Source organism: Cololabis saira, chromosome 1 (genome assembly GCF_033807715.1).
Source record: "Cololabis saira isolate AMF1-May2022 chromosome 1, fColSai1.1, whole genome shotgun sequence".
NCBI lineage: Eukaryota > Metazoa > Chordata > Actinopteri > Beloniformes > Belonidae > Cololabis > Cololabis saira.
Genome location: NC_084587.1, coordinates 8,726,500 through 8,750,422, shown reverse-complemented (window position 1 = coordinate 8,750,422; position 23,923 = coordinate 8,726,500). Strand labels below are relative to the sequence as shown.

The 23,923-nt window shown below is 44.7% G+C and overlaps 1 protein-coding gene across 1 annotated transcript in view; it reads right to left on the bottom strand.

The window, feature by feature from the left end:
* The window catches only part of LOC133455911 (phosphoinositide 3-kinase regulatory subunit 6), a 69,670-nt gene that overhangs the window by 17,960 nt on the left and 27,787 nt on the right, over positions 1–23,923 (bottom strand). The window contains exons 6-14 of the mRNA XM_061734640.1: positions 17,498–17,630; positions 14,981–15,050; positions 14,703–14,901; positions 13,616–13,763; positions 11,873–11,959; positions 8,006–8,240; positions 5,240–5,527; positions 4,052–4,151; positions 2,191–2,313 (exon numbers count right to left, since the gene is read on the bottom strand). Coding sequence (XP_061590624.1) covers positions 2,191–2,313; positions 4,052–4,151; positions 5,240–5,527; positions 8,006–8,240; positions 11,873–11,959; positions 13,616–13,763; positions 14,703–14,901; positions 14,981–15,050; positions 17,498–17,630 — 1,383 coding nt within the window. The remainder of the gene's footprint in view (positions 1–2,190; positions 2,314–4,051; positions 4,152–5,239; positions 5,528–8,005; positions 8,241–11,872; positions 11,960–13,615; positions 13,764–14,702; positions 14,902–14,980; positions 15,051–17,497; positions 17,631–23,923) is intronic.

The following is a 23,923-nucleotide window of genomic DNA, read 5'->3' as shown; positions in this document are numbered from 1 at the left end:
CCGGATGACTCGCGCTGACGAGGAAGTTGAGCAAGTGGAAATACGTAAATGAGGTCAAAAAACGAAAGTAAAAGCCAAGACGCAAAACCACCGGCCGTGACAAGCTGCCCTTTCCAGGATTTCTAATAAACATCATTCAAGTTTGTTTTGTTTTTTTTTCATGTTCAGATTTACAGGACTGTCTCAGAAAATTAGAATATTGTGATAAAGTCCTTTATTTTCTGTAATGCAAAAATGTCATATATTCTGGATTCATTAAAAATCAACTGAAATATTGCAAGCCTTTTATTATTTTAATATTGCTGATCATGTCTTACAGCTTAAGAAAACTCAAATATCCTATCTCAAAATATTAGAATATTCTGGGAATCTTAATCTTAAACTGTAAGCCATAATCAGCAATATTAAAATAATAAAAGGCTTGCAATATTTCAGTTGATTTGTAATGAATCCAGAATGTATGACATTTTAGTTTTTTTAATTGCATTACAGAAAATAAAGAACTTTATCACAATATTCTAATTTTCTGAGACAGTCCTGTACAATCAATGTATTTTTAAACCACTGAAATGATTCTGTTTCCTGTTGAAGCAGAACGTGAAGAAGCCTCTGAGTTCAGCTGACTTTACTTGCAGTTTCGGTGAAGTCAACATATCTATTTTGCTTACAGAAAGTATAAAGTTGTGCAACTTCCTGCGTTTGAGGTCTTGCAAGGGCGCAGCCGCCATGTGGACTGAGTGGAGACGGGCCGGCATTTCTAAAGCTGCACATAAGGAAAACTGTCCAAACTAAACTCAATCCCACCTCAGGTTTCTGTGGATGCTTTAACTTGTTTTCCTCTCGCTGCTCAAGGTGCTGCTGTTCAGTGCAAGGAGGTGTGTTCTCCTCCAGTGGATTTCAGACTCTGTTCCTACAGTTTCACATTGGATTGGGAGTGTTATAGAACTCATCCCTTTAGACGCTATTAGTTTCTGGCTCAAGGACAAACCATTTATGTTTTTTCACATCTAGGAGCCTTTTCTGGAACATATTGGGGACAACGGTGTCCAAGCTCTTCGGAGCTTTATGGTCTAGCTTGGCCTGACAAGGAAACATACATTTCCAGGTTCTGATATGTAACAAGCTGTTACCCTGATATCATGATTGATTACCCCTTCTGTCTTGGTTATTACTTATTTATTGACTTGTTACTTATCTTATTAATATTTACTTATTTTTGTGTAGGTTCGCCATTTAACTCTTAAAGTTTTATCCCCTTTTTTTTCTCCCTCGCATTTCATTTCTTTTTTTATTCATCCCTCTATCTTTATTTATTTGATTTTAGCAGATCGATCAGGCCCGATCACAGCATTTTCAAAACATCGGTATCGGCCAAAAAAGTATTGGGACATACCTAGTTATTAATGTTTTTAATATATATTAAATCGTTTTATATATATCGTTGCATTTAACGTCACTTCCGGTCGAAACTATGGTTTACATGTTTGAATTTTGAAATGTTATATATGTTCATGTTGCATTAAGCTGCTGCTATTCATTTCATGCCATTCAGAATGTTGCACTAAGGTAAGGCCAAAAAGTATTTTAATTTTCTTGTTTGTGAGTTTGACTGGATGTCATTCAACTACCTCTTTTGAAGTTAAATATATTTATTTTTGTTATTGCACTATTCTGCGCTTTTTGTTTTAGTTTACAATTTCATGTTTTTACATTTTGTGGCACCAGTGCTGATAAGCTTTGTTGAAATATATATCCATGTTGTTCTCCAATGGACAATAAAAGAAACTTGGGATAATTTAGTTTCAGTCCTCTTTTTTTTTTTAAATTCATTGCCAAAATGTATCTGATCAGGAAAAAGTATCGGAAATGTATTGGGAGCCAAAAAAAGTGATCGGATCGGGAAAAATCGGGATCGGCAGATACTCAAACTCAAGTGATCGGGATCGGATTGGGAGCTAAAAAATCCTGATCGGGACGACCCTACTTGATTTAGTTTTTTTTTATTTACGGTTATTCTTTGTTACTTTTCTACTTTGGTTAGTCTGTGTGGAGAGTGTGTTCCATGTTCTGGGTGGTGTTTAAAAGAGGGTGCATATTTCTGTCATTTAATTCACTGTTGTCTGACCCTTTGAAATCAATAAATATACTTATAAAAAAAAGAAAACTTGTATTCCTCTAAGCGTGTCTTACCATGCTGCCCAGCTTGTGGATCATGCAGCCCAGACTCCTGATGTTGCAGCTGTACCACGGATCCACGCTGCTCAAGTAGGAACCGAGCGAACAGGAATCTCCCCTGGGCTGGTGGTGGTTTTCCTACAAAAAAAGGAACATGAAAGTGAAATAACTGTGCTGAGGAAATAAAACAACTCAATTATATCTTTTCAAACTGCCACATGTTTTAGGTCTAGCATAGGGGGATTATCACGCTGTCGCTCTTTGCAGGAAGTTCTTCAACATTCACATCCTCAACACGTTCAAAGAATGTGAAACAATAAGCTGGAGAATCTTAATTGATCAAAAACGCTAAAAAAGTCAATTAATAAAGAATGGCCGATTAACCAAAAAGAGATCCTCAGTCAGAAAAGGCAGCAATAAGAATCAGCATTATGTGACTTTTTTTTTACAGAATTATAAATACAATGATATCTTATCTTAATAACCAACATCAAGATAAAAAATTAAAAGTGACATAGTATATAAAAGAAATAGCTACAACATGAAAAACACTGGGGAAACACAGTACTTTCACTTTTGTTTTCGTCTTAAAATCAGTCAGGGTTACTGGTCCATTCAGGTTTACTGATCTATTCAGGTTTACTGATCAATTTCTGATCCATTCAGTTTTTCTGAGCCACTTAGGTTAATGGGCTACTGTAACATTGCAGCCTCAAAGCAGAATTATCAGCCATGATCTCTAACCACAACTTAAAGGAACATTTTATAGCTAAAACAAGTTAAGGAGCATAAACGTCAAGTAGGAACTAAGGAGACACGAATCAAGGCAGTTTGAGTTTGATCAGAGGACGTGTTTCCAGCGGAGTGGCCATCAACTTTAGTAAAAGTGTGAGTCCATACAAACAAACTGAGGTAACTCTTTTACCTTTGTACAAAAGGTCTATAGAAAATTAGTTTGTTCAAGGATCTTTGTCACATGGTTAAATACCGATACAAAATACTGCCAACGGACGCACGAAGAGGAGAGTCGATGGCTTCTGGTGCTAAACAAGGCCATTAACTCTCTTAGTTTTGCGTCTAGTCGGAATACTTAAAAAAAAGGATTAGTAATGGTAATTTTTGAATACAAAGCTTAAAGGGGACCTATTATGAAAAACCCTTTTTCTCTGTCTTTAACATATATAAAGTGGTCTCCCCTCAGCCTGGCAACTCAGAGAAGGAGGAAAGCAACCAAATTCTGCAGCGTCTGTACAGCCGCCCGGATGAGCCGACCAGTGTGATGTGGATCTACGAGCCAATAAGATTCTGCTCCCGTCGTTACGTAACAATGGGAGCGATTTACATAGGTTGGACTCCACGCCCACAACTAAGGGCCGGAGCTTCCGCCATTTTTTCGTAGCGGTGTATCGCGTCATTCAAGCAGCCAATCAGCACAGAGCCTCATTATCATAGCCCCGCCCACTCAGAATCCTGCATAGATAATGAGGTTAGAGACTGGGATAATAAAGACATGGCTCAGAGGCTGAATTTCGAATTTATTTAGCAAAAGCAATCAAAAGCTTGTTTTTAAGACATTCAAGACCTGTTTAAAATAGGTATTAGATGCCATAATAGGTCCCCTTTAAATTACCTTAGTTTAAAAAAACAAAAGCGTATCTGTGATGCACTTTGGTCTAAATGCCAAAGAGATTTGGTTAAAGTCTAGTGGCTGACTCCCCCCACATATCCCATGGACTGACGCTCTTTTACAACTTTATGCTTCTAAATTCAGTTCAATTCAATTCCAAAATACTTGAATGGTGTTTTTAATCCATCTCTTTATCTCTCTGGTTGTAAACACCACGTGGTGTTTGGTTCCAGGAGGAAGTTGTCTCACCTTGACGGACGAGTTGGGAGTCGGAGCTTCGCAGACAGGAATGTAGTAAAACTGGAGGCTCACTTTCATCGTAAGAAAAAGCCGCCGCGCTTCTCGTTTCCTGCAGAAGCAAAGACCTGTGAGAAGCTCGGTGGCTGAAACAGATATTTACAGTTTGATAATTATACTTCAATCATTAAGGGAAAGACAGAAAGAAAGGTAGTGTTCTGCTGAGGTTACATGGTGTTGCATCACCGCAGCTGCATGTCGGCGTAACGCAACACAGGACGGATTCAGGAGCAGTTGTGTAAAAGGAGCTTCGGTTGTGTCAAAACTGATTCTGATGACGTAATTTACACTTTTTATTTCAGCTTCTGCAGAAAAGATACCAAACAGTGTTCGTGGTTCAACTCCATCCTCCTCCCCCTCTTCATCCTCCACCTCAACTGACTAATCAATATGATTGAATAAACATAACTAACATGACTAATAATTAATTAATCATTATGTAATTGCTAAAATAAATGAATAAATAATATGATTTAATGAGCATAATTGTAAATATTATTATAATAGTAATACATGTGTGTCACTGTGGCACAAGTGCACACATTGTTTATTAAGATATTAAACATAACATTTATTTTTTTTAATGTAATTTAGGTCATCAAATGTAGTAATTTAACTAATTTAAAGAAATGTAATAATTATATTAAATTGTTTATTGATTTTTTTAACAAATTTAATCAACTATATTAAATGTGAAAAAACAAAAAAGTTTATATCAAATTTAATAATTGCTTCAATAACTGAATTAAAAGAAACATTTGAATTTGTTTAATAAAAACTAAGAATTTAAATTGTTAAATGAATCAAACAAAACTACAAGTAGATGTCATTTCATTAAATATAACTAATGAAATTTAAGTAAAGACCCAGACGCTGCATTAAAACTGCATTTATGCATTAAAACTGTTGAGTTTGTCTTCCTCGTTGCCAGGAATAACAATCATTAAGATTAATGGTTTTATGTGGATCTCAGCTGCAGATGAAGTGTGTCACCATGGCAACAGTTTATATTGTGCTGCAAACCCTGAGTGTTAAACAATAAAGCACAGTAAAGGAATATAAATCAGAACAAAGCGATGAGCAAACAGCTGAGAGCAGGAGATAAGTCACATGACAGCGAGCGTGACCCGCCCCCCCCACCTGAAGAAGTAGTAGGCCTTGGCCAGGCGGCCCACGGCGCGGTCGTCTCCCATGACGACGATCCTGGCCGTCATGTGTCTCTGCTGCTTGGGGAAGTGGTCCTGCATGTTGCTGGCTCCGGCCCGCCGCTGCAGGGTGGTCCCTCTGCCGGCTCCGCCCCCTCCCCCGCTGCCCCCCCCGGGACTCGGGTGGTCCTCCAGCAGGTCCTGCATCAGCACCATGCTGTCCTTGGGAGACTGCTTCATCTTGATGCCGCCGCGCCGCGACAGACGCCCCGAGTCTTGCTCGCTGGACGGACGAGGAAGAAGAAGAAGACGCGTTAGTGAAGATCACCGGCTTCACTTCAAGGGATTTCACAGAAATGTTCAACCTCTAGTTCAGGGGTCGGCAACCCAAAATGTTGAAAGAGCCGTATTGGACCAAAAACGCAAAAAACAAATATGTCTGGAGCCGCAAAAAATGAAAAGTCTTGTATAAACCTTAGAATGAAAGCAAAACATATTGCATTCATCTATATTAATTAGAACTGGGGGAAGATTATTTTTTTCATTATGCACTTCGAGAAAAAAGTCAAAATGTCGAGAAAAAATTTGAAATGTCATGATTAATGTTGAAGTACAATCTCGAACAAAAAAGTCGAAATGTTGAGTTAAAAGTCGAACTGTCGAGAAAAAAGTTGAAATGTTGGAAAAAAGTCAAAATTTCGAGAAAAAAGTCAAAATTTCGAGAGAAAAGTCGAAATGTCGAGATTAAAAAGGAAAGGAAGAAGGAAGAAAAACTAAAGGAAAAAAAGAAAAAAAAGAAGAAAAAAAAGGAAAAAAAAGGTCAAACATTTTTGAAAAAGCCCCAGGAGCCACTAGGGCGGCGCTAAAGAGCTGCATGGGGCATTTCTCATGTAGGTAGCAAAGATTGGTTTAAGATTCAGTTGAAACAATATTTTTTTAAATTTAATGAATTATGATTTGACATTTGGAAGGAACTAGTTCTTCCATATTTCACTTACTGTGCAGAAATTTGGGGCAATAACTATAAAACCAGGTTATACTCTTTACTCGTACAGAGCAATACGATACATTCATAAGGCGAGATCGAGATCACACTAACTCACTGTTCTTACAGTCTAAAGTACTAAAACTGATGGATCTAGTGGCATTTCAATTTGCACAAGTAATGTTTAAAGCAAAAAATCATTCGCTACCGGATAACATTCAGAAATTATTAATTGGGAGGGAAGGAGGTTATAATTTAAGGGGAAACCTAAACTTCAATTCTTTATTCGTGCGTACAACAAAAATAAGTCATTTTGTGGAATTAAACTGTGGAATGGTTTGAATTTGGTGTTAAAAGAATTTACAAACATAAAACAATGTAAGAAGAAATATAAAGAAATGGTTTATTTGAGGTATAAAAGTGAAGACTGTGTTTAAAGATCAGCAGCTGTGTGTGTTCTGCTATTTTGTCATGTTGTCCTTGTTTATATACTTAGATATACGTATTATATTTATATCATAGTTGTATTTATTTAATACAAATTAGTGTATAGTATAAAAAATTAATAAATACATACATATAATTTATGTTTAGTTGTGGAAAGGGGGTGGGATTAAATAAGTTTATATTTCCTCCCACTCCTTTTCGTACATGTAACTTGAAATATGTGTTTTGATGTTGTTTTTTTTCTTTATGTGGTGGAATGCCCACCTGTATTTGGTTTCTTGTCTTTTTTCTTGTTTTTTTTTACATGTTCAAAATAAACTAAATAAACTAAACTAAACTAAGTTTGAACAGAATTACAGGTAGTGTAAATACTATGACAATAAAGGTGAAAAGTGGTCAAGAATTCTAAGATAAGGTCATTTCAGGCAGGTATTGTTTATGAAGGTGTTTTATTTGATTTCACAGTATTTATGTCTGAGAATGATGCTGATTTAGTTTTATCCTCTGTGTTGTTTGTGATTAAGGGAGTCTATTATTGTTTTGTTTGTCATGTACAATGTATGTCTGTCAGAGCCGCCTGCGAGATTTGCGAGGCCCTGTGCGAAATGGGTTTTTCGGGTCGGATCGGGTGTCTATATGCGCAATTTTAACTCTCCAATTAGCAAAATACTGGATACCTTCCCCTGCCTCATCGTCATCTGGTCTTGCCTCGACGCGTGGCCCCACGGCTGCTTGAGACCCGGTCGGATCAGTGATTTTTGTAACAAATTTATCAAACGAGCCTTTCAGAGAGGCATTAAACTCTTCCATTTTCTTTAGTTTTTTTCTTTTTTCATCCCTGATGGAAATTTCCTGAATCTGTCTCGTTCTCTCGACATTGTGTGACAGTTTGTTCCAACTCCACCGTCTGGATCAGAGCAGCTTGTGTCTGCGCTTGGTCTGATCAGTTGTATTGAACAACAGACACGCGCATCATTGCACATATATTTATTGATATGCACAGACTAGTACACATTTAGGTCTGTAACGGAACGTGACTGTTGATATTTATAAGGGAAAAAACGAAAAAAAAAACGAAAAAAAAAAATTTTTGAAAAAAAAAAGAAATTGAAAAAAAAAAAAACGGCCCATAGCGCGAGGCCCCCCCTGGGGCGCGAGGCCCCGTGCGGTCGCACGGTTCGCACACCCCTTGCGGCGGCCCTGATGTCTGTTATGTATTAAGTGTTCATTTGTGTGTTGTGTGTATGTCGGATGCCAGGAGGAATAGCTAATGCTGTTTCTAATGCTAATGGGGATCCTAAATAAAACAAACCAACAAAGCGTGTTTACATCTTGCATTGCTCCCAGCTGGCGGCGTCCAGGGAGGACGAGGGCGACGGCTCGGCGCTGAGTGGCAGATCCCTCTCGATGCCGCTGTCCGTGGACATCATGGACAGCCGGGTGATGTCACACGGCAGGACGTCGCCGGGCGACTCGCCCAGCTCCAAGTCTTCCTGCTCCTGGCTGAGCGAGCTGAACGACTCCGACACGGAGCTGGACCGGATCCACTTGCCAAGCTCACGCCCTGCCGGGGGTTCAGGACACGGGACATGTGAGCAGATGCACAGACCAGGAAAACACTGACATCCAGGAGGTTTACTCGTTAACCACGCTTGTAATTCACCTGAACTCCAGACGAGCACATGCAGGGCTGTAAAATCATAAACCTGCACAAGAGCGTGCACAATAAAGAAAATGCAAGTGAAAGAATCCCTGGCCGTTCCTCCAGTCAGCACCTGCTGATCTTTGATGAAATTCAGAGCAAATCTACTTAACTAAAAAAAACAAAAAACGCAGATGAAGCCTCCATAAAGTATAGAGTTCGATGGTCGAGACCCTGATGGACTCAGGAAACAATGCGTTGTAAATCCTTACAAAGTTTATGGCCGACCTGTTTAAACAGAGTTTTATGGCATCTGAAACTTTTGCGTGATACAAACTACTTTTTTAACAAACTTTTGTATGTTCTGTTTTCAAGAATTGAATTGTTTCATATAATTTTGTGTTATTTCTTTAAAAAAATAACATTTACTAAACTTTCATTTTATCAAATCCTAGAGGAAAGACACTCGGATGTTGGACTGTATTGGACTAAAAACTGGGCCTAAAATCAGACTTTTTAGGAACTGAGGTTGGCCCTTTTTTAAGCAATTTTATGTCATTTTCCACGGATAAAAAGTGCACGTAAATCTTGGTAATTGGTAATAACGAATTAAAGTATTAACAGGGCATTATTGGCTTATTTCTTTCTTAAAGAGGACATATTAGACATTAAAAAACATTGAAAGTGGGTCTATAATCCTTCTCATGGTACTTTCTGACTCATCTACAGTGTTGCTATGGCGACTTGTCATCTTTAGTCACGACCAAAGGAAAGCTTCCTCCGGGAATGTTTTTTTCAAGCCTCGGCTCTCTATGACATCACAGAGGACAGGATTTCTCGGTACGACCGTTTTCTGGAGGCAGCGTAGCTCAGAAGTCATTTTAAAAGTAGAGGGGCGTGGCCCTGGTGGGCGGGGTTTGTCGTTCCAGGACGGCGCCGGAGCAAATCCACTCGTTTATTCACTTTTACAGAAGAAAGTGCTACGAACAAGGCCGAGTGCACGGCCGGACTTGCAGAAAAACTGAAGCCTATAGCGGGCTGTGAGGGGTGTTTAAGCTGCCTGCGTTGCTTTTGGTTAAGGTGCGTGTGAACTATTGCCATCTTTGATGTCACGGCTCACGTTTGCTTTCATTTTCTCGATCTGAGACCAACTCAGACACGTATAGGGGGACAGGGGGGGGTTTGAGGTGTTGATGGCATTTTACAGGAAATGTTGAAAATGTTTCCTGTAAAAACATGTTAAAATGTCGAAAACCTGCAACTCTAACTGGCAACCCGGCGGTTGAGCCATTCCTCTGGGAATTTAACATCAGATTTGTTACCAAGTAATTACAGACTGAACGACGGCGTAAAACCCCCCAGATTAACTTACACGCCAGAAAATAGTGTCAAATCTTCCTTTTTTTCTTGTTCTGTTAATTTAAGACATCCTCCGTTTAGAACTCTGCAAGAGAGAATCTGCTGTCAACAGTTAAACGAAAAAGCAGAACTGGAGGAAGCCGTTTTTTTTTTTTTTTTTTTTCTTACTTTGAATCAAGAGAGTTAAAAAATGACAACTCTGAGTTTCAACTTCCCACTTGGGAGGTTTCCTCTCATCCGAGGCCTCGTCTGCTGAACTGTCGAGATTCTTTTCTTTTCTTTTTCAGCCTCATTCATCACAGATACGCAACATCTTCCCCCGGGGTCCTACTGGAAAAGACGTGGGGTTCAGGGTCTTCCCAGCGTCCACATATAGAACATGTGAACTACGAGGTCGAGGATAAACCTCTGCCCTCGGAGACTGGCAGTGAATCGCTCTACCTCATAATCTCTGCGGCGATTCACCACCATCGCGTTTCTAAAGGCCCTGACACACCAAGCCGACTTTCGGCCGTCGGGCCGTCGATGAGCGTCGGTGCTCGTCTGTCGGCCTAGTTTTCCCGGTGTGTCCCGCACGTCGCCACAGGTCGGGCGCCCGTCGGCAGCTTTTAAGCCGACATGTCGAATCGGCGTCGGCGGTCGGTCAAACAGCTCACTCTGTGATTGGCTGTTCCCAGAATTTCCCAGAATGCTTTTCGTCGTCATTTGCGGACTGAATCAAAAAAAAAAGGTGGACATTTCTTATTTTTTAGTGAATAAAATCAATATTTTGAGTGAGTTTCTGCATAAAAATGCGTTACATTTCTAGCGAGAAATATATATTTTACTTTCATAATATTCCCTCAGTGAATGTATATAATCACTTGCTTTCCAGTTGTTGCGAAGTCTTTTTCAAACCTCGCCAGAATAAAGGCTGATTTATGGTTCCGCGTTACACCAACACAGAGCCTACGGCATAGGTTACGCAGCGACGCGCACCGTACGCCGTAGGCTCTGCGTCGATTTAACGCGGAACCATAAATCAGCTCCGGAGCTGGCAGGCAGGCAGAATTCCCGAAATTTTCGTAGCAAATGTCTTAACAGGCGTAGCTACAACTGTGAGATTTCATCTATTAAACCAACATTTATCTTCCTAAATTATTTATTTCAGCCAGGAGTAATTCTCCACAGAGCTGCAGGTTTCTCCCCGGGACGACAGCAGGTTGACCTGGCGATCTGAGCTGCTGCTGCGCCCCCGGACCGGCGGCTCTTCTCCGAAAACATCGCAGCAAATTGAAACGCAGACTGCGCAGAACGTACGTGCTAGTCGGCCGTTGGGTGTCGTCTTTGCAGTGTGTCCAAGTGCTTCTTTTTGAGCCCGACCCAGCCCAACACAGGCGACGCGCGGCGACACAGCAGTCGGCCGACAGCGGGCGACGTCGGGTTGGTGTGTCCTCGGCTTAAGATGACGATACGTCGTCAGGTTTTGGTTGATTCGCACCAAAACTGCTGGTTCTGTTGCTTTCACGACTGAAAATTACCAACAAAACCAGCTGCGTTGTAAACGCTTCCACGTCAGCGCTACGGGGCTACAGGCGCAATACCAGCAGGATCCACTTGGGGGCAGAATGTTAACTCTAATTGAACTATAACTCAAGTTATAGTTTATTTTAACTGAAACTTATTGAGCAAAAAATAAAATATAAAAGCTAGAAAACAACTTAATCGTCGGGACGAAACAAAGACTAAACATCGGTAGGGGATTTATTTACATCAAAATGTCATTTTAAAACCGGAACAGTTATTGCTTTGACAGTATAAGTCATTATCTTTGTTGGAAGATAAACGTTTATGGATTTATAGTGAAGAGAAACACCACGGATGCGTTTAAATGTCCTCTGCGACGTTCAACCGTGTGGACTTTGATTGGATTGCTCAACCTGCAGTCGGCTGCACCAGTGCAGCCGACTGCAGAGCCGCTGGCCGCTCACCCACCTCCTGGTGCCCCTAGAGGTCGGCTGGATATTGCACGTCGAATATGTGTGGTTTTCTGAGGACGTGCATGAGCGACGTGCCAAACAAACCAAAATAATGAAGCACCTGCAGTCAAATAACAAGGTTTTTAACGACCAAAAGAATGAAAACACTTTGGTTTTGTCTCCATTTCAGGTCCTTTCTGCTCAAACTACTTCAGCCGATCATCTCCTGCCACTCACAGATGTCCAGATCCTCCGTCCACAGGTGGAAGCTCATCTCGGGGTTGGGGAGCGGGCAGTCTCGCAATGACCCGCCGCACGATGGCTCTGCAGAACAGACGGAGGAAGAAACATTAAAACAAGCCACCACTTCCTCCCCGTGCACGCTCTCGTCCATCCTCGTGTCTCCCAGACCCTTCAGACGGGCTGCTGGCTCCATAACAGCTGAGGGGGAAGCGGTGGAAATAGATATCCGGAAACACACACACAACCGGGCAGAGGAAACCGTTGGACGGAGGAGGATTTGATCTCCCGAGGTGGTAGCAATTAAAACATCTCCATCACCAACCGCGAGCAAGTGAGCATCTACGAGTGAAGAGGCTTAAAGGAAGAGAAGCAGCTTGGTTCGAGTGCGTTCGAGGTCAATCTAGGACCACGTCCTTTCATTTAAATGTTTGATCTGAACACATTTGTGGTCTGAAGTTTGGAGTCTATGAACGCCACTGGAGATGCTCTTCCAGCTTGTTTGTGGGCTTTTCTGCCCTCAGTTTTGTCCTCAGGGATTAAAAACCAAGCTCTCAAAAGTCTCAAGATGCTTTCAGACTATGTTTAGGGTCATTATCCACCTGTACTGCGAAGCCCGCACCATGACACCGCCGCCACCGTGTTCCACATACACTGAAAAAAATAAATCTAAGCGCATGTAAATATAACATATTTAAACCTGTGATATTAACAATTAAAAAGTTTGTTGCTTTACATGAATACATCTAGTTTTTAACTTAATCTGCATTTGTTCAAAAAACAAGACATTGTACAAGTTTTCCTCAACAAGCAGTATTTCTGTAATCCCAGTAATCTTTTCATTTACACACAAATAACAAGCAATGATCTTGTTGTATTTACTTTTCCTTTAACAATTTTAATCTATTGGTCAGATTGACCAACGTTTAGATGAAACATGCTTTATTTGGTTAAGTAGAACACCACGGTTCTAAAAATTAAGACAACTTTTTCGCATGAGATTTTTATGTAGATCAAGAAAGACTAGTCTTTGTATAAACTACTCAATTTTTAGTATGTACAAAATTCATTTGCAAGTAAAGTCAACTTAATTTTGATACATAAAGTAAACTTAACACAGTTGACTGTACTTGCAAAATGTATTACCGGTATTTACATACAAAAAATTAAGTAGTTTATAAAAAGACTAGTCTTTTTTGATCTACATAATAATTTCATGCAAAAAGTTGCCTTAATTTTTTTAAGTAGATCAAGCACAATATTTGTATCATGAGCTATTCTCTTCCTTCTCCAGACTTTTCATTTCCCATCACTCTGACACAAGTGTATTTGAAGTAAAAAGAGTCTGATTCCAGATGATGGGATCAATCGGACGTCGCTGTCCTTGAATATCATCGGTAGTGGAGTATTCTTGACTTCTGACTCCGCCCCTATCTGCTGAGGTCGTCTTCTGTCGTCTTCGAGGCCTTTTCAGCTTGTTAGTGCTTTAGTCCTTCTTAAGAAAGTCCAAACTTGCAGATTTGGCCGTACTGAAGGTTTTAGGTCTAATGATGCCTCCTCGCCTCCTCGGACCTCATCTTGGAGTTTCCGGTCAAACGGCTGCTAAATGTACCTGGTTTCAACGCTGCACCTTTCACCTGCTTCGTTTGACTTTAATTACCAAGAAAATTTGTCTAATTAACTTTAAATAATTTATTCAAGAGTCCTGCAGGACTGAGGTTGGTCGTTTATAAGTCGTACCCGAGTCAGCCTTGGAGAGGATCTTGCCGTGCAGCTGCTGGAGGCGGCTCCTCAGCGTCGCCCCGTCCCCTCTGGCGCCCTCCTCCACGGCCCGCTCCAGAACCGCCAACACCTCCTGGAAGTACGGCTCCACGTCCTGACCCATGTCCTGTCCCCAGAAGACACAAACACGTGGTTGAACGCACACACACTCGATGGAGGCAGTACTGGAGATGAGGGGGGATGAGGGGGGATGGCATCCCCCCCTGAAATAAAAACAGTCAAAATCATCCTCCCTGTAAAACTGCCATCCCCCCTTTCCATCCCTTATGTCATTTCATCAATGAATGTGGTTTTACTGCTATTTCAACATTTAGAGTCATCACCAGAAAAATAACACCAGAAAAATAACTTATTTCACAATTTTCACCTGTTTCAAGTAAATTTTCACTTGAAATAAGTAGGAAAATCTGCCAGTGGGACAACATTTATTTTCTCATTACAAGCAAAATGCTTTGAGTATTTTTTTATTTGCTATGCATCAAAACAACCCATATAAGCCATAATATGTATGTTAAAAGTCCATAGTAACTAAAAAAATAAAAAGTGCAAATAAGGTAAATTGATATTTAATTTTACACATATCTTTCTAAATAAAGCAATCCCACAGCGAGATCCCTCAAACCTCAAATGGAAAAAAGTAAAACAGAACCATTTCAAACCAGAGGAAATTTATTTGGAATGAATTCATACTTTAGTTTTTGAGATATATAATTTTGATTATATACGTGTCAACGTACGTCAACGTAGGACGAGCTGTGAACACGTACCGGATCTATAAATAACCCGCAATGTCAATTATGAAGATTTCTGCAATATTACTGGATTATTATGTGATTTTTCCAAACGATTTAATGGATTAAAACTCTGGGACACTAAATGCAGGATATGTAAGTGAAACTCTTCCTGTTTAACATGCAGAAACAATTTTTGCTTTTTGTTTTATTTGGTTGTAATTGAACATTTTGGAAAGAAAAAAACCAAAGCGATGACCAGCAGGTAAATATAAACATAAAAGCAAGGAATTATGGGTAAGAAGAGCACCGACCCGCAGAGCCTGAGCCAGCTGGGGCCCGTCACAGCGCTCCGACCCCAGCGCCGCCTGCAGCGAGTGCTGCACGACGCTGCGCATGTGATCCAGAGGGCTGGGGAACCCGGACGGGGCCGAGGCCGACGCCTCGAAGTCTCCCAGCAGGGCGGGAACCAGGGACCCGGAGAGGACCGCCGGGTCGGCCAGGACGAAGACCCTGCAGGGGGAAACACAAGCAGGTGAGGATTTACAACCGGCGCCGCGGGTGTCGGGGGTGAAGGGAGTGGTGGACTCACCTCTCCTGGAAAGGGTAGTGGTCGTTCTTCAGCCTCTGCTCGGCGGTGACCGTCCTCTGGTACATCAGACCTGCAGACCAGACACACGTTAAGGCAAGGCAGGTTTATTTGTATAGCACAATTCAACACAAGGTAATTCAAAGTGCTTTACATCAATTTTAAAAGCAGCAAGACACAAACAGTAAATAACAAATAAAATTAAAGCTGCAAGCAGCGATGAAGGGGCCCTCGCGCGTGCAATTTTCACCAATAAAAGTCAAGGACTCAAAAATAAGTCCGATGACACCACCCATGACTCTTTATGTCAAACCATTCAAAAGTTATGCTAGAAAGTAGGAACTATCAAATATGGACCAATCAGATGAAGGGGGGCGTCTATCGTCGCCACGGTAACGCTTTTGACTGAGAAAAGTAATGCGCGTCGTCGCAGGATCCAGATGCACATTTTGATGTATAACACCTGGGTGCACGTTACGGTTCGGGCCGCATTAACGGCCGAAAACATGGCATAAATTGCGCCAAAAATTACACGATTAATTCAAAATGGCCGACTTCCTGTTGGGTTTGGGCCATGGCTCCAGGAGACTTTTCTTTAAGTTGCGACATGATACAGGTGTGTACCGATTTTCGTGCGTTTACGTAAAACTGTATTGTGGGGCTTAAGGGACGAAGTTTTCTAGGGGGCGCTGTTGATCCATTAGGCCACGCCCATTAATGCAAACCATTAAATATCAAATTTTTTACCAGACCTGGCTTGCGTGCAAAATTTGGTGACTTTTGGGGCACGTTTAGGGGGACAAAAAGCCCCTAATTTCTTCGGAAAAAAACCGAGAAAAACGAGAAAAACATTTCCTACAGATACAATAGGGCAGGGGTGGCCAACCCTGGTCCTCAAGAGCCACACTCCTGCATGTTTTACATGTTTCCTGCTTCAACACACCATGATACCAGTACCTGTGTCATCAACAGAATTGTGGAGACCTTGATGACAAGCTAATTAGGACCATTAATTAGAATCAGGTGCTTTTCATGGGAGCACGTCGGTAATGCATTTGAAGAGAAAGCACGTCGGAGGGTTGAACGAAACGGACTCGCCTTGGTAAGATATTAAGCGTATTTTGGCTTTAAAAGAGAGCTTTAACGACTGGGCCTGACAAAAGTATTTTAAATTAAATTAAGTCAGATATTTGGAGAAACTGCGTTTAGTTTCTGTGGTGCATCTTGGAAGAGAGACGCACGGGATTGAGACCTCAGGCTGGTTATTCTGCTAGAGGACTAGACCCTCCAGAAAAACGCGGGCAAAAATCCTTGATTCTGCGGGCTAAAATCCTTGATTTTGCGATTAAATGTGCAGGTTTTTTATGTGCTTTTATGCGGTGAAATTGCGGAATATGCTGGAAGTTGCGGAATATGCGGAAAGTTGCAAAATATGCGAAATATGCAGGAAGTTGCGGATTCGGCGCTGAGCTCTTCCCTCTTAAATTCAGCGGGCTGTCTCGTCTGAGCTGAGGTCGTAGGCGAAAAAAAAAGGAGAGCGCAGGTAGAGAGGAGAGGGGCGGTCGCAGCCCGGGGGCCGGCCGCCTCTCTCCCTCCAGCGCGCGGCTCAGTGCTCGGGTGATTGCCGAGCGCCGGCGCGGCAAGGGGGACGAGCCAGAGCTTCGTCACCCCACGCGTCCGCCGCCACTATCCCCCAGTGGATGGGAACGTGAGTCCGCCTCCGCCGGCCTTCGCGGGCGCAATGGTACGCGGTCAGCGCGGATCCTGAGTCCACCGGCAGCCGCGCCCACCGCTCAAGCGGGGGGCTCGACGGAGACGGCACTCCCTTTTTCCTCTCACCCCCGCGGGTGAGAGCTGCTGTTTGGGGGGTGGCGGTTTCTGCGAGGGGTGCGGAGGTACCCGGGCGGGTCCCGCACGTCGCGACCGGGCGTTCCGACATGCATGTCACTCACAACACTTCCCCCTTTTTCCAAACTTAATGCGAAAATGTGCGGCGATGATGCGGTGAAATCAAGCGAGCCCCGCATAATTCGCATATTCAGCGCGGACATAAGCGATGTAATATGCGCCCTTTCAGGAATAAATGTATCCCCGCGTAATCTGCGCCATTTGGCTGATTATGCAATTAATTATGCGATCGCGTAATCGCGTTTTTCTGGAGGGCCTAGAGGACTTTGGGACTAGTAAGTAGTCGTGTCAATCCTTAAAAGCACTGGAGTCAATCCTCCAATAGTGTAGAAATAGCGGTAGTGCAGTCGCCACACAGATCTGATCTCAGCTGATGGATGGAAACATTTATAGTGAGTTCAACATCATCATCCACTTCTCTGTGTTATTGAGCTGCAGTTGAAAACAAGCTCATATGGAAACTAGATGAACCAGGATGATGTTCTACAATCACGCAGGATCAGGACATTACTAGGGTTCTGTTTGGTCTCGGTCTTGATCCTCTCTGGTCCTGGTCTTGGTCTGGGTTTAGGCGTCTTGACTACAGGTCTAAAGTGACGGGGGGGCGTGTACCTGGGATGAGGCGTTCGGCCTTGATGTGTTTGCTGTAGCTGAGGCCGACGGCGCAGTAGGGGTGGGGGAAGGTCAGCAGCCGCTTGCAGAAGTCGTACACGCGCTTGTACAGCTCGTCTGGGATGTGGGCCGTCTGCAGCATCACACACACAAACAGGATACAGGGGAATGAATCCAATGAGTCGAATCCACCAGGAAACACTCGTTTACCGTCACAAATCCCTCTATTTTAGGTAATTACTTCCACGTTGACTCTTGTTTATGAGGTCAGGTCAGGTTTATTCTTCCTCCTGACCTGCAGGAGCTTTGAAAACACGTCTCACAAACGGGTTAAAAGAGATCTGGCCCAATAGCCTTGAAGTGGAAGGATGTTCAGAGTCCTAATTCCACTCAGTGCTTAAAAGAGATGTCTTCACACCTAGTATTAGCAAAACTAACATACATTCTAAGAGGTAAAGTTGAAGAATTTAATGACATGTGGTCACCCTTTTTACATTTTATGGATAATCTGCCCAATGATTCTCATGAACAAAGATTAGATGACAGTTAATTGCTGTTTATGTTCAATGCCCCTTTTCTTGTGACTTTGCTGTTCTTATACAGGAAATGGGCAGGAAAGGGGAAGATTTTTTTTATTGTGCACACAAAAAAGTCGAAATATCGAGAAAAAAGTCTAAATGTTGAGAAAAAAGTTGAAATGTTGAGATTAATGTTGAAGTACAATTTCGAGAAAAACTCGAAATGTTGAGAAAAAAAAATGTTCTCGATATTTCGACTTTTTTCTCGAAGTGCACAATAGAAAAAAATCTTCCCCTCTCATATATTTTTTCTCATGCATGGCCCTAATACTCTTCCATAGTATTGTATGTATATACAGGACTGTCTCAAAAAATTAGAATATTGTGATTTTCTGTAATGCAATTACAAAAACAATTAAAGCTGCAAGCAGCGATGAACGGGCCCTCGCACTCACGTCCACCGCCCCCCATAAGCATATCAGAAATGACACCACCCACGACTCTCTATGTTAAACCATTCAAAAGTTATAGCAGAAAAAAGGAACAACCAATCAGAAGAAGGGGCGGGGCTAATTCAGGCCAATGAAGGTCAAGGACTCCATACAGAGTCTGATGACACCACCCACGACTCTCTATGTCAAACCATTCAAAAGTTATGGCAGAGAAAAGTATTCTAGGGGGCGCTGTTGAGCCGTTAGGCCACGCCCAATAATGCAAACCATGAAATATCAAATTTATCACCAGGCCTGGCTTGCATGCAAAATTTGGTGACTTTTGGAGAACTATCAAATATGGACCAATCATATGAAGGGGACGCGCGCTTTTTCGCGTCTAGCGTCGCCACGGTAACGCTTTTGGAAGAGAAAAGTAATGTGCGTCGTCGCAGGACAGAGACGCACATTTTGATGTAAAAAAAACACAAAAATTGCTGACAAAAATTTTCGTCTTACAGCCAGGCTCAAACTCCCGACCTCTGGTACCAAAGACCGCAATTTCCCGGCTGAGCTAAGTCTCAGCTGTCCCTTTCACTTTGACTTACTGGCTTAAGAGAGACCAACATAGCGATGAAATGTCTGAAACTTTTTTTTCCTAATTTTTAAAATATTTGTAAGGTATAAATATTAGTAAAACACTACTATTTTTATTACTTTTTCTGTAACCATTCTGCCGAGGTTCTAACCGGGCTGAGCACGGGTCTATTTCTGACGTCACCACCCTCCACGCCACTGATTGGTCGGGGGGCGGGGCCGTCATCACCCTACTCGCCACTGATTGGTCGGGGGGCGGGGCCGGCAGACGTTTGAATCAGGAAGCGGGACTCTCTATGTCAAACCATTCCAAAGTTATAGCAGAAAATCGGGACAACCAATCAGAAGAAGGGGCGGGGCTAATTAAGGCCAACGAAGCTTAAGAACTCATTACAGAGTCCCATGACACCACCCACGACTTCCTATGTCAAACCATTCAAAAGTTACAGCAGAAAATCGGGACAACCAATCAGAAGAAGGGGCGGGGCTAATTCAGGCCAATGAAGGTCAAGGACTCAATATCGAGTCCCATGACACCACCCACAACTCTCTATGTCAAACCATTCAAAAGTTATGGCAGAGAAAAGTATTCTAGGGGGCGCTGTTGAGCCGTTAGGCCACGCCCATTAATGCAAATCATGAAATATCAAATTTATCACCAAGTCTGGCTTGCATGCAAAATTTGGTGACTTTTGGAGAACTATCAAATATGGACCAATCACATGAAGGGGGGGCGCGCCTTTTGGCGTCTAGCGTCGCCACGGTAACACTTTTGAAAGAGAAAAGTAATGCGTGGTGTCGCAGGATATAGACGCACATTTTGATGTATAACACACCTGGGGGCACGTTACGGTTCGGGCTGAATTAACTGCCGAAGGAATGGCATAAATTTCGCCAAAATGACACACTGTATTCAAAATGGCCGACATCCTGTTCGGTTTCGGCCATGGCTCCAAGAGACTTTTCTTTAAGTTGTGACATGATACAGGTGTGTAGCGATTTTCGTGCATGTACGTCAAACCGTATTGTGGGACTTGAAGCACAAAGTTTTTTAGGGGGCGCTGTTGAGCCATTTTGCCACGCCTGTCAGGGTTTGACACTTCCCCCCAGTTTGAGTTTTAGTTCTGTCCCTCCTGTTTCCCCTTTGCCCTGATTGTGTCTGCACCTGTGTCTCGTCGTGTCTCGTTATCCCCTGTTATATCTGGTCTTGTCATTCCTTTGTTGCCTGTCGGTCCGTACTGTTTGTTCCCTCCATGTACTCCTGGTTTTCGATCCCTGTATACGTGAGTTGTTTTTGATCCTGCTCTGCAGCATTTTAGTTTGACTTTTTTGTGGAATAAATCCTTCTGTTTTTTGAGAACTCCTGCCTCCAGCCTCCCTCTCTCTCCTTGCGTTTGGGTCCTCAACACCACGCCTTGTGACAGAACGGACCGACCAGCATGGACCCAGCAGGAGAGAGTGCATCGGCCCCTGCTCCGGTGATGGTCCCGGACCCCCCACAGCCTGCGCCTCGGACCCGGGTACCCCCGCAGCCTGCGCCTCGGACCCGGGTACCCCCGCAGCCTGCGCCTCGGACCCAGGTACCCCCGCAGCCAGCGCCACGGACCCGGGTCCCCACTCGGGCAGCTCCGGGGATCCTCTGCCCCCCGACGCCGGCTCCCCGCATCCTGTCTGCCCCTGTTCCGGCGCCCCGCAGCCTGTCTGCCCCTGTTCCGGCGCCCCGCAGCCTGTCTTCCCCTGTTCCGGCGCCCCGCAGCCTGTCTGCCCCTGTTCCGGCGCCCCGCAGCCTGTCTGCCCCTGTTCCGGCGCCCCGCATCCTGTCTGCCCCTGTTCCGGCGCCCCGCATCCTGTCTGCCCCTGTTCCGGCGCCCCGCATCCTGTCTGCCCCTGTTCCGGCGCCCCGCAGCCTGTCTGCCCCTGTTCCGGCGCCCCGCAGCCTGTCTGCCCCTGTTCCGGCGCCCCGCAGCCTGTCTGCCCCTGTTCCGGCGCCCCGCAGCCTGTCTGCCCCTGTTCCGGCGCCCCGCATCCTGTCTGCCCCTGTTCCGGCGCCCCGCATCCTGTCTGCCCCTGTTCCGGCGCCCCGCATCCTGTCTGCCCCTGTTCCGGCGCCCCGCATCCTGTCTGCCCCTGTTCCGGCGCCCCGCATCCTGTCTGCCCCTGTTCCGGCTCCCCGCATCCTGTCTGCCTCTGTTCCTGAGGCGGTCCCGCCGCCCATCTCGGTTCCTGAGGCGGTCCCGGATGGATCTGCCCAGCCCCGAAAACGGCCCTCTGGCCGGTGTGCCTGGCCCCGAGTCTGGTTCCGGTGTTGGGCCCCCAAAATGACTCTCCGGTTGGCCCGGCCCCGTCGGCGTCCTCCGGAACTCTCTCGCCGGTCTGCCCGGCCTCGAGGACGGCCCCCAGAACTTTGGCCGTGTGGGGCCTGGGCCCCCTCTGCCCGCCCTGGGTGTGGACTGTTGGGACATCTGGGATCTGTCCCTTGAGGGGGGGGTACTGTCAGGGTTTGACACTTCCCCCCAGTTTGAGTTTTAGTTCTGTCCCTCCTGTTTCCCCTTTGCCCTGATTGTGTCTGCACCTGTGTCTCGTCGTGTCTCGTTATCCCCTGTTATATCTGGTCTTGTCATTCCTTTGTTGCCTGTCGGTCCGTACTGTTTGTTCCCTCCATGTACTCCTGGTTTTCGATCCCTGTATACGTGAGTTGTTTTTGATCCTGCTCTGCAGCATTTTAGTTTGACTTTTTTGTGGAATAAATCCTTCTGTTTTTTGAGAACTCCTGCCTCCAGCCTCCCTCTCTCTCCTTGCGTTTGGGTCCTCAACACCACGCCTTGTGACAGAACGGACCGACCAGCATGGACCCAGCAGGAGAGAGTGCATCGGCCCCTGCTCCGGTGATGGTCCCGGACCCCCCACAGCCTGCGCCTCGGACCCGGGTACCCCCGCAGCCTGCGCCTCGGACCCGGGTACCCCCGCAGCCTGCGCCTCGGACCCAGGTACCCCCGCAGCCAGCGCCACGGACCCGGGTCCCCACTCGGGCAGCTCCGGGGATCCTCTGCCCCCCGACGCCGGCTCCCCGCATCCTGTCTGCCCCTGTTCCGGCGCCCCGCAGCCTGTCTGCCCCTGTTCCGGCGCCCCGCAGCCTGTCTTCCCCTGTTCCGGCGCCCCGCAGCCTGTCTGCCCCTGTTCCGGCGCCCCGCAGCCTGTCTGCCCCTGTTCCGGCGCCCCGCATCCTGTCTGCCCCTGTTCCGGCGCCCCGCATCCTGTCTGCCCCTGTTCCGGCGCCCCGCATCCTGTCTGCCCCTGTTCCGGCGCCTCCAGAACTCCTGCCTCCAGCCTCCCTCTCTCTCCTTGCGTTTGGGTCCTCAACACCACGCCTTGGGACAACGCCCATTAATGCAAACCATGAAATATCAAATTTATCGCCAGGCCTGGCTTGCATGCCAAATTTGGTGCCTTTTGGGGAACTATCAAATATGGACCAATCAGATGAAGGGGGGGTGCGCTTGTTGGCGTCTAGCGTCGCCACGGTAACACTTTTGAAAGAGAAAAGTTATGCGTGTAGTCGCAGGATGGAGACGCACATTTTGATGTATAACACATCTGGGTTCACGATACGGTTCGGGCTGAATTAACTCTCGAAGGAATGGCATATATTGCTCCAAAATTACGCAATTAATTCAGAATGTTCAAAATGGCCGACTTCCTGTTCGGTTTCGGCCATGGCGCCAAGAGACTTTTCTTTTAGTTGCGACATGATACTGGTGTGTACCGATTTTCGTTCATGTACGTCAAACCGTATTATGGGGCTTGAGGCACAAAGTTTTTTCTGTCGAACCAATCAGATGAAGGGTGGGCGCGCTTTTTGGCGTTTAGCGCCGCCACGGTAACGCTTTTGAAAGAGAAAAGTAATGCGTGTTGTCGCAGGATGGAGACGCACATTTTGATGTATAACACACTTGGGGGCACGTTACGGTTCGAGCTGAATTAACTTTCGAAGGAATGGCATAAATTTCGCCAAAATGACACGACTAATTCAAAATGGCCGACATCCTGTTCGGTTTCGGGCATGACCCCAAGAGACTTTTGTTTAAGTTGTCCCATGATACAGGTGTGTACCGATTTTCGTGCATGTACGTCAAACCGTATCGTGGGGCTTGAGGCACAAAGTTTTCAAGGGGGCGCTGTTGAGCCATTTTGCCACGCCCATTAATGCAAACCATGAAATATCACATTTATCGCCAGGCCTGTCTTACATGCCAAATTTGGTGCCTTTTGGGGAACTATCAAATATGGACCAATCAGATGAAGGGGGGGTGCGCTTGTTGGCGACTAGCGTCGCCACGGTAACACTTTTCAAAGAGAAAAGTAATGCGTGTAGTCGCAGGATGGAGACGCACATTTTGATGTATAACACATCTGGGTTCACAATACGGTTCGGGCTGAATTAACTCTCGAAGGAATGGCATATATTGCTACAAAATTACGCAATTAATTCAGAATGTTCAAAATGGCCGACTTCCTGTTCGGTTTCGGCCATGGCGCCAAGAGACTTTTCTTTTAGTTGCGACATGATACAGGAGTGTACCAATTTTCGTTCATGTACGTCAAACCGTATTATGGGGCTTGAGGCGCAAAGTTTTTTCTGTCTGAACCAACCAGATGAAGGGTGGGCGCGCTTTTTGGCGTCTAGCGTCGCCACGGTAACGCTTTTGAAAGAGAAAAGTAATGCGTGGTGTCGGAGGATGGAGACGAACATTTTGATGTATAACACACCTCGGTGCACGTTACGGTTCGGGCTGAATTAACTGCCGAAGGAATGGCATAAATTGCGCCAAAGTGACACGATTAATTCAAAATGGCCGACTTCCTGTTCGGTTTCGGGCATG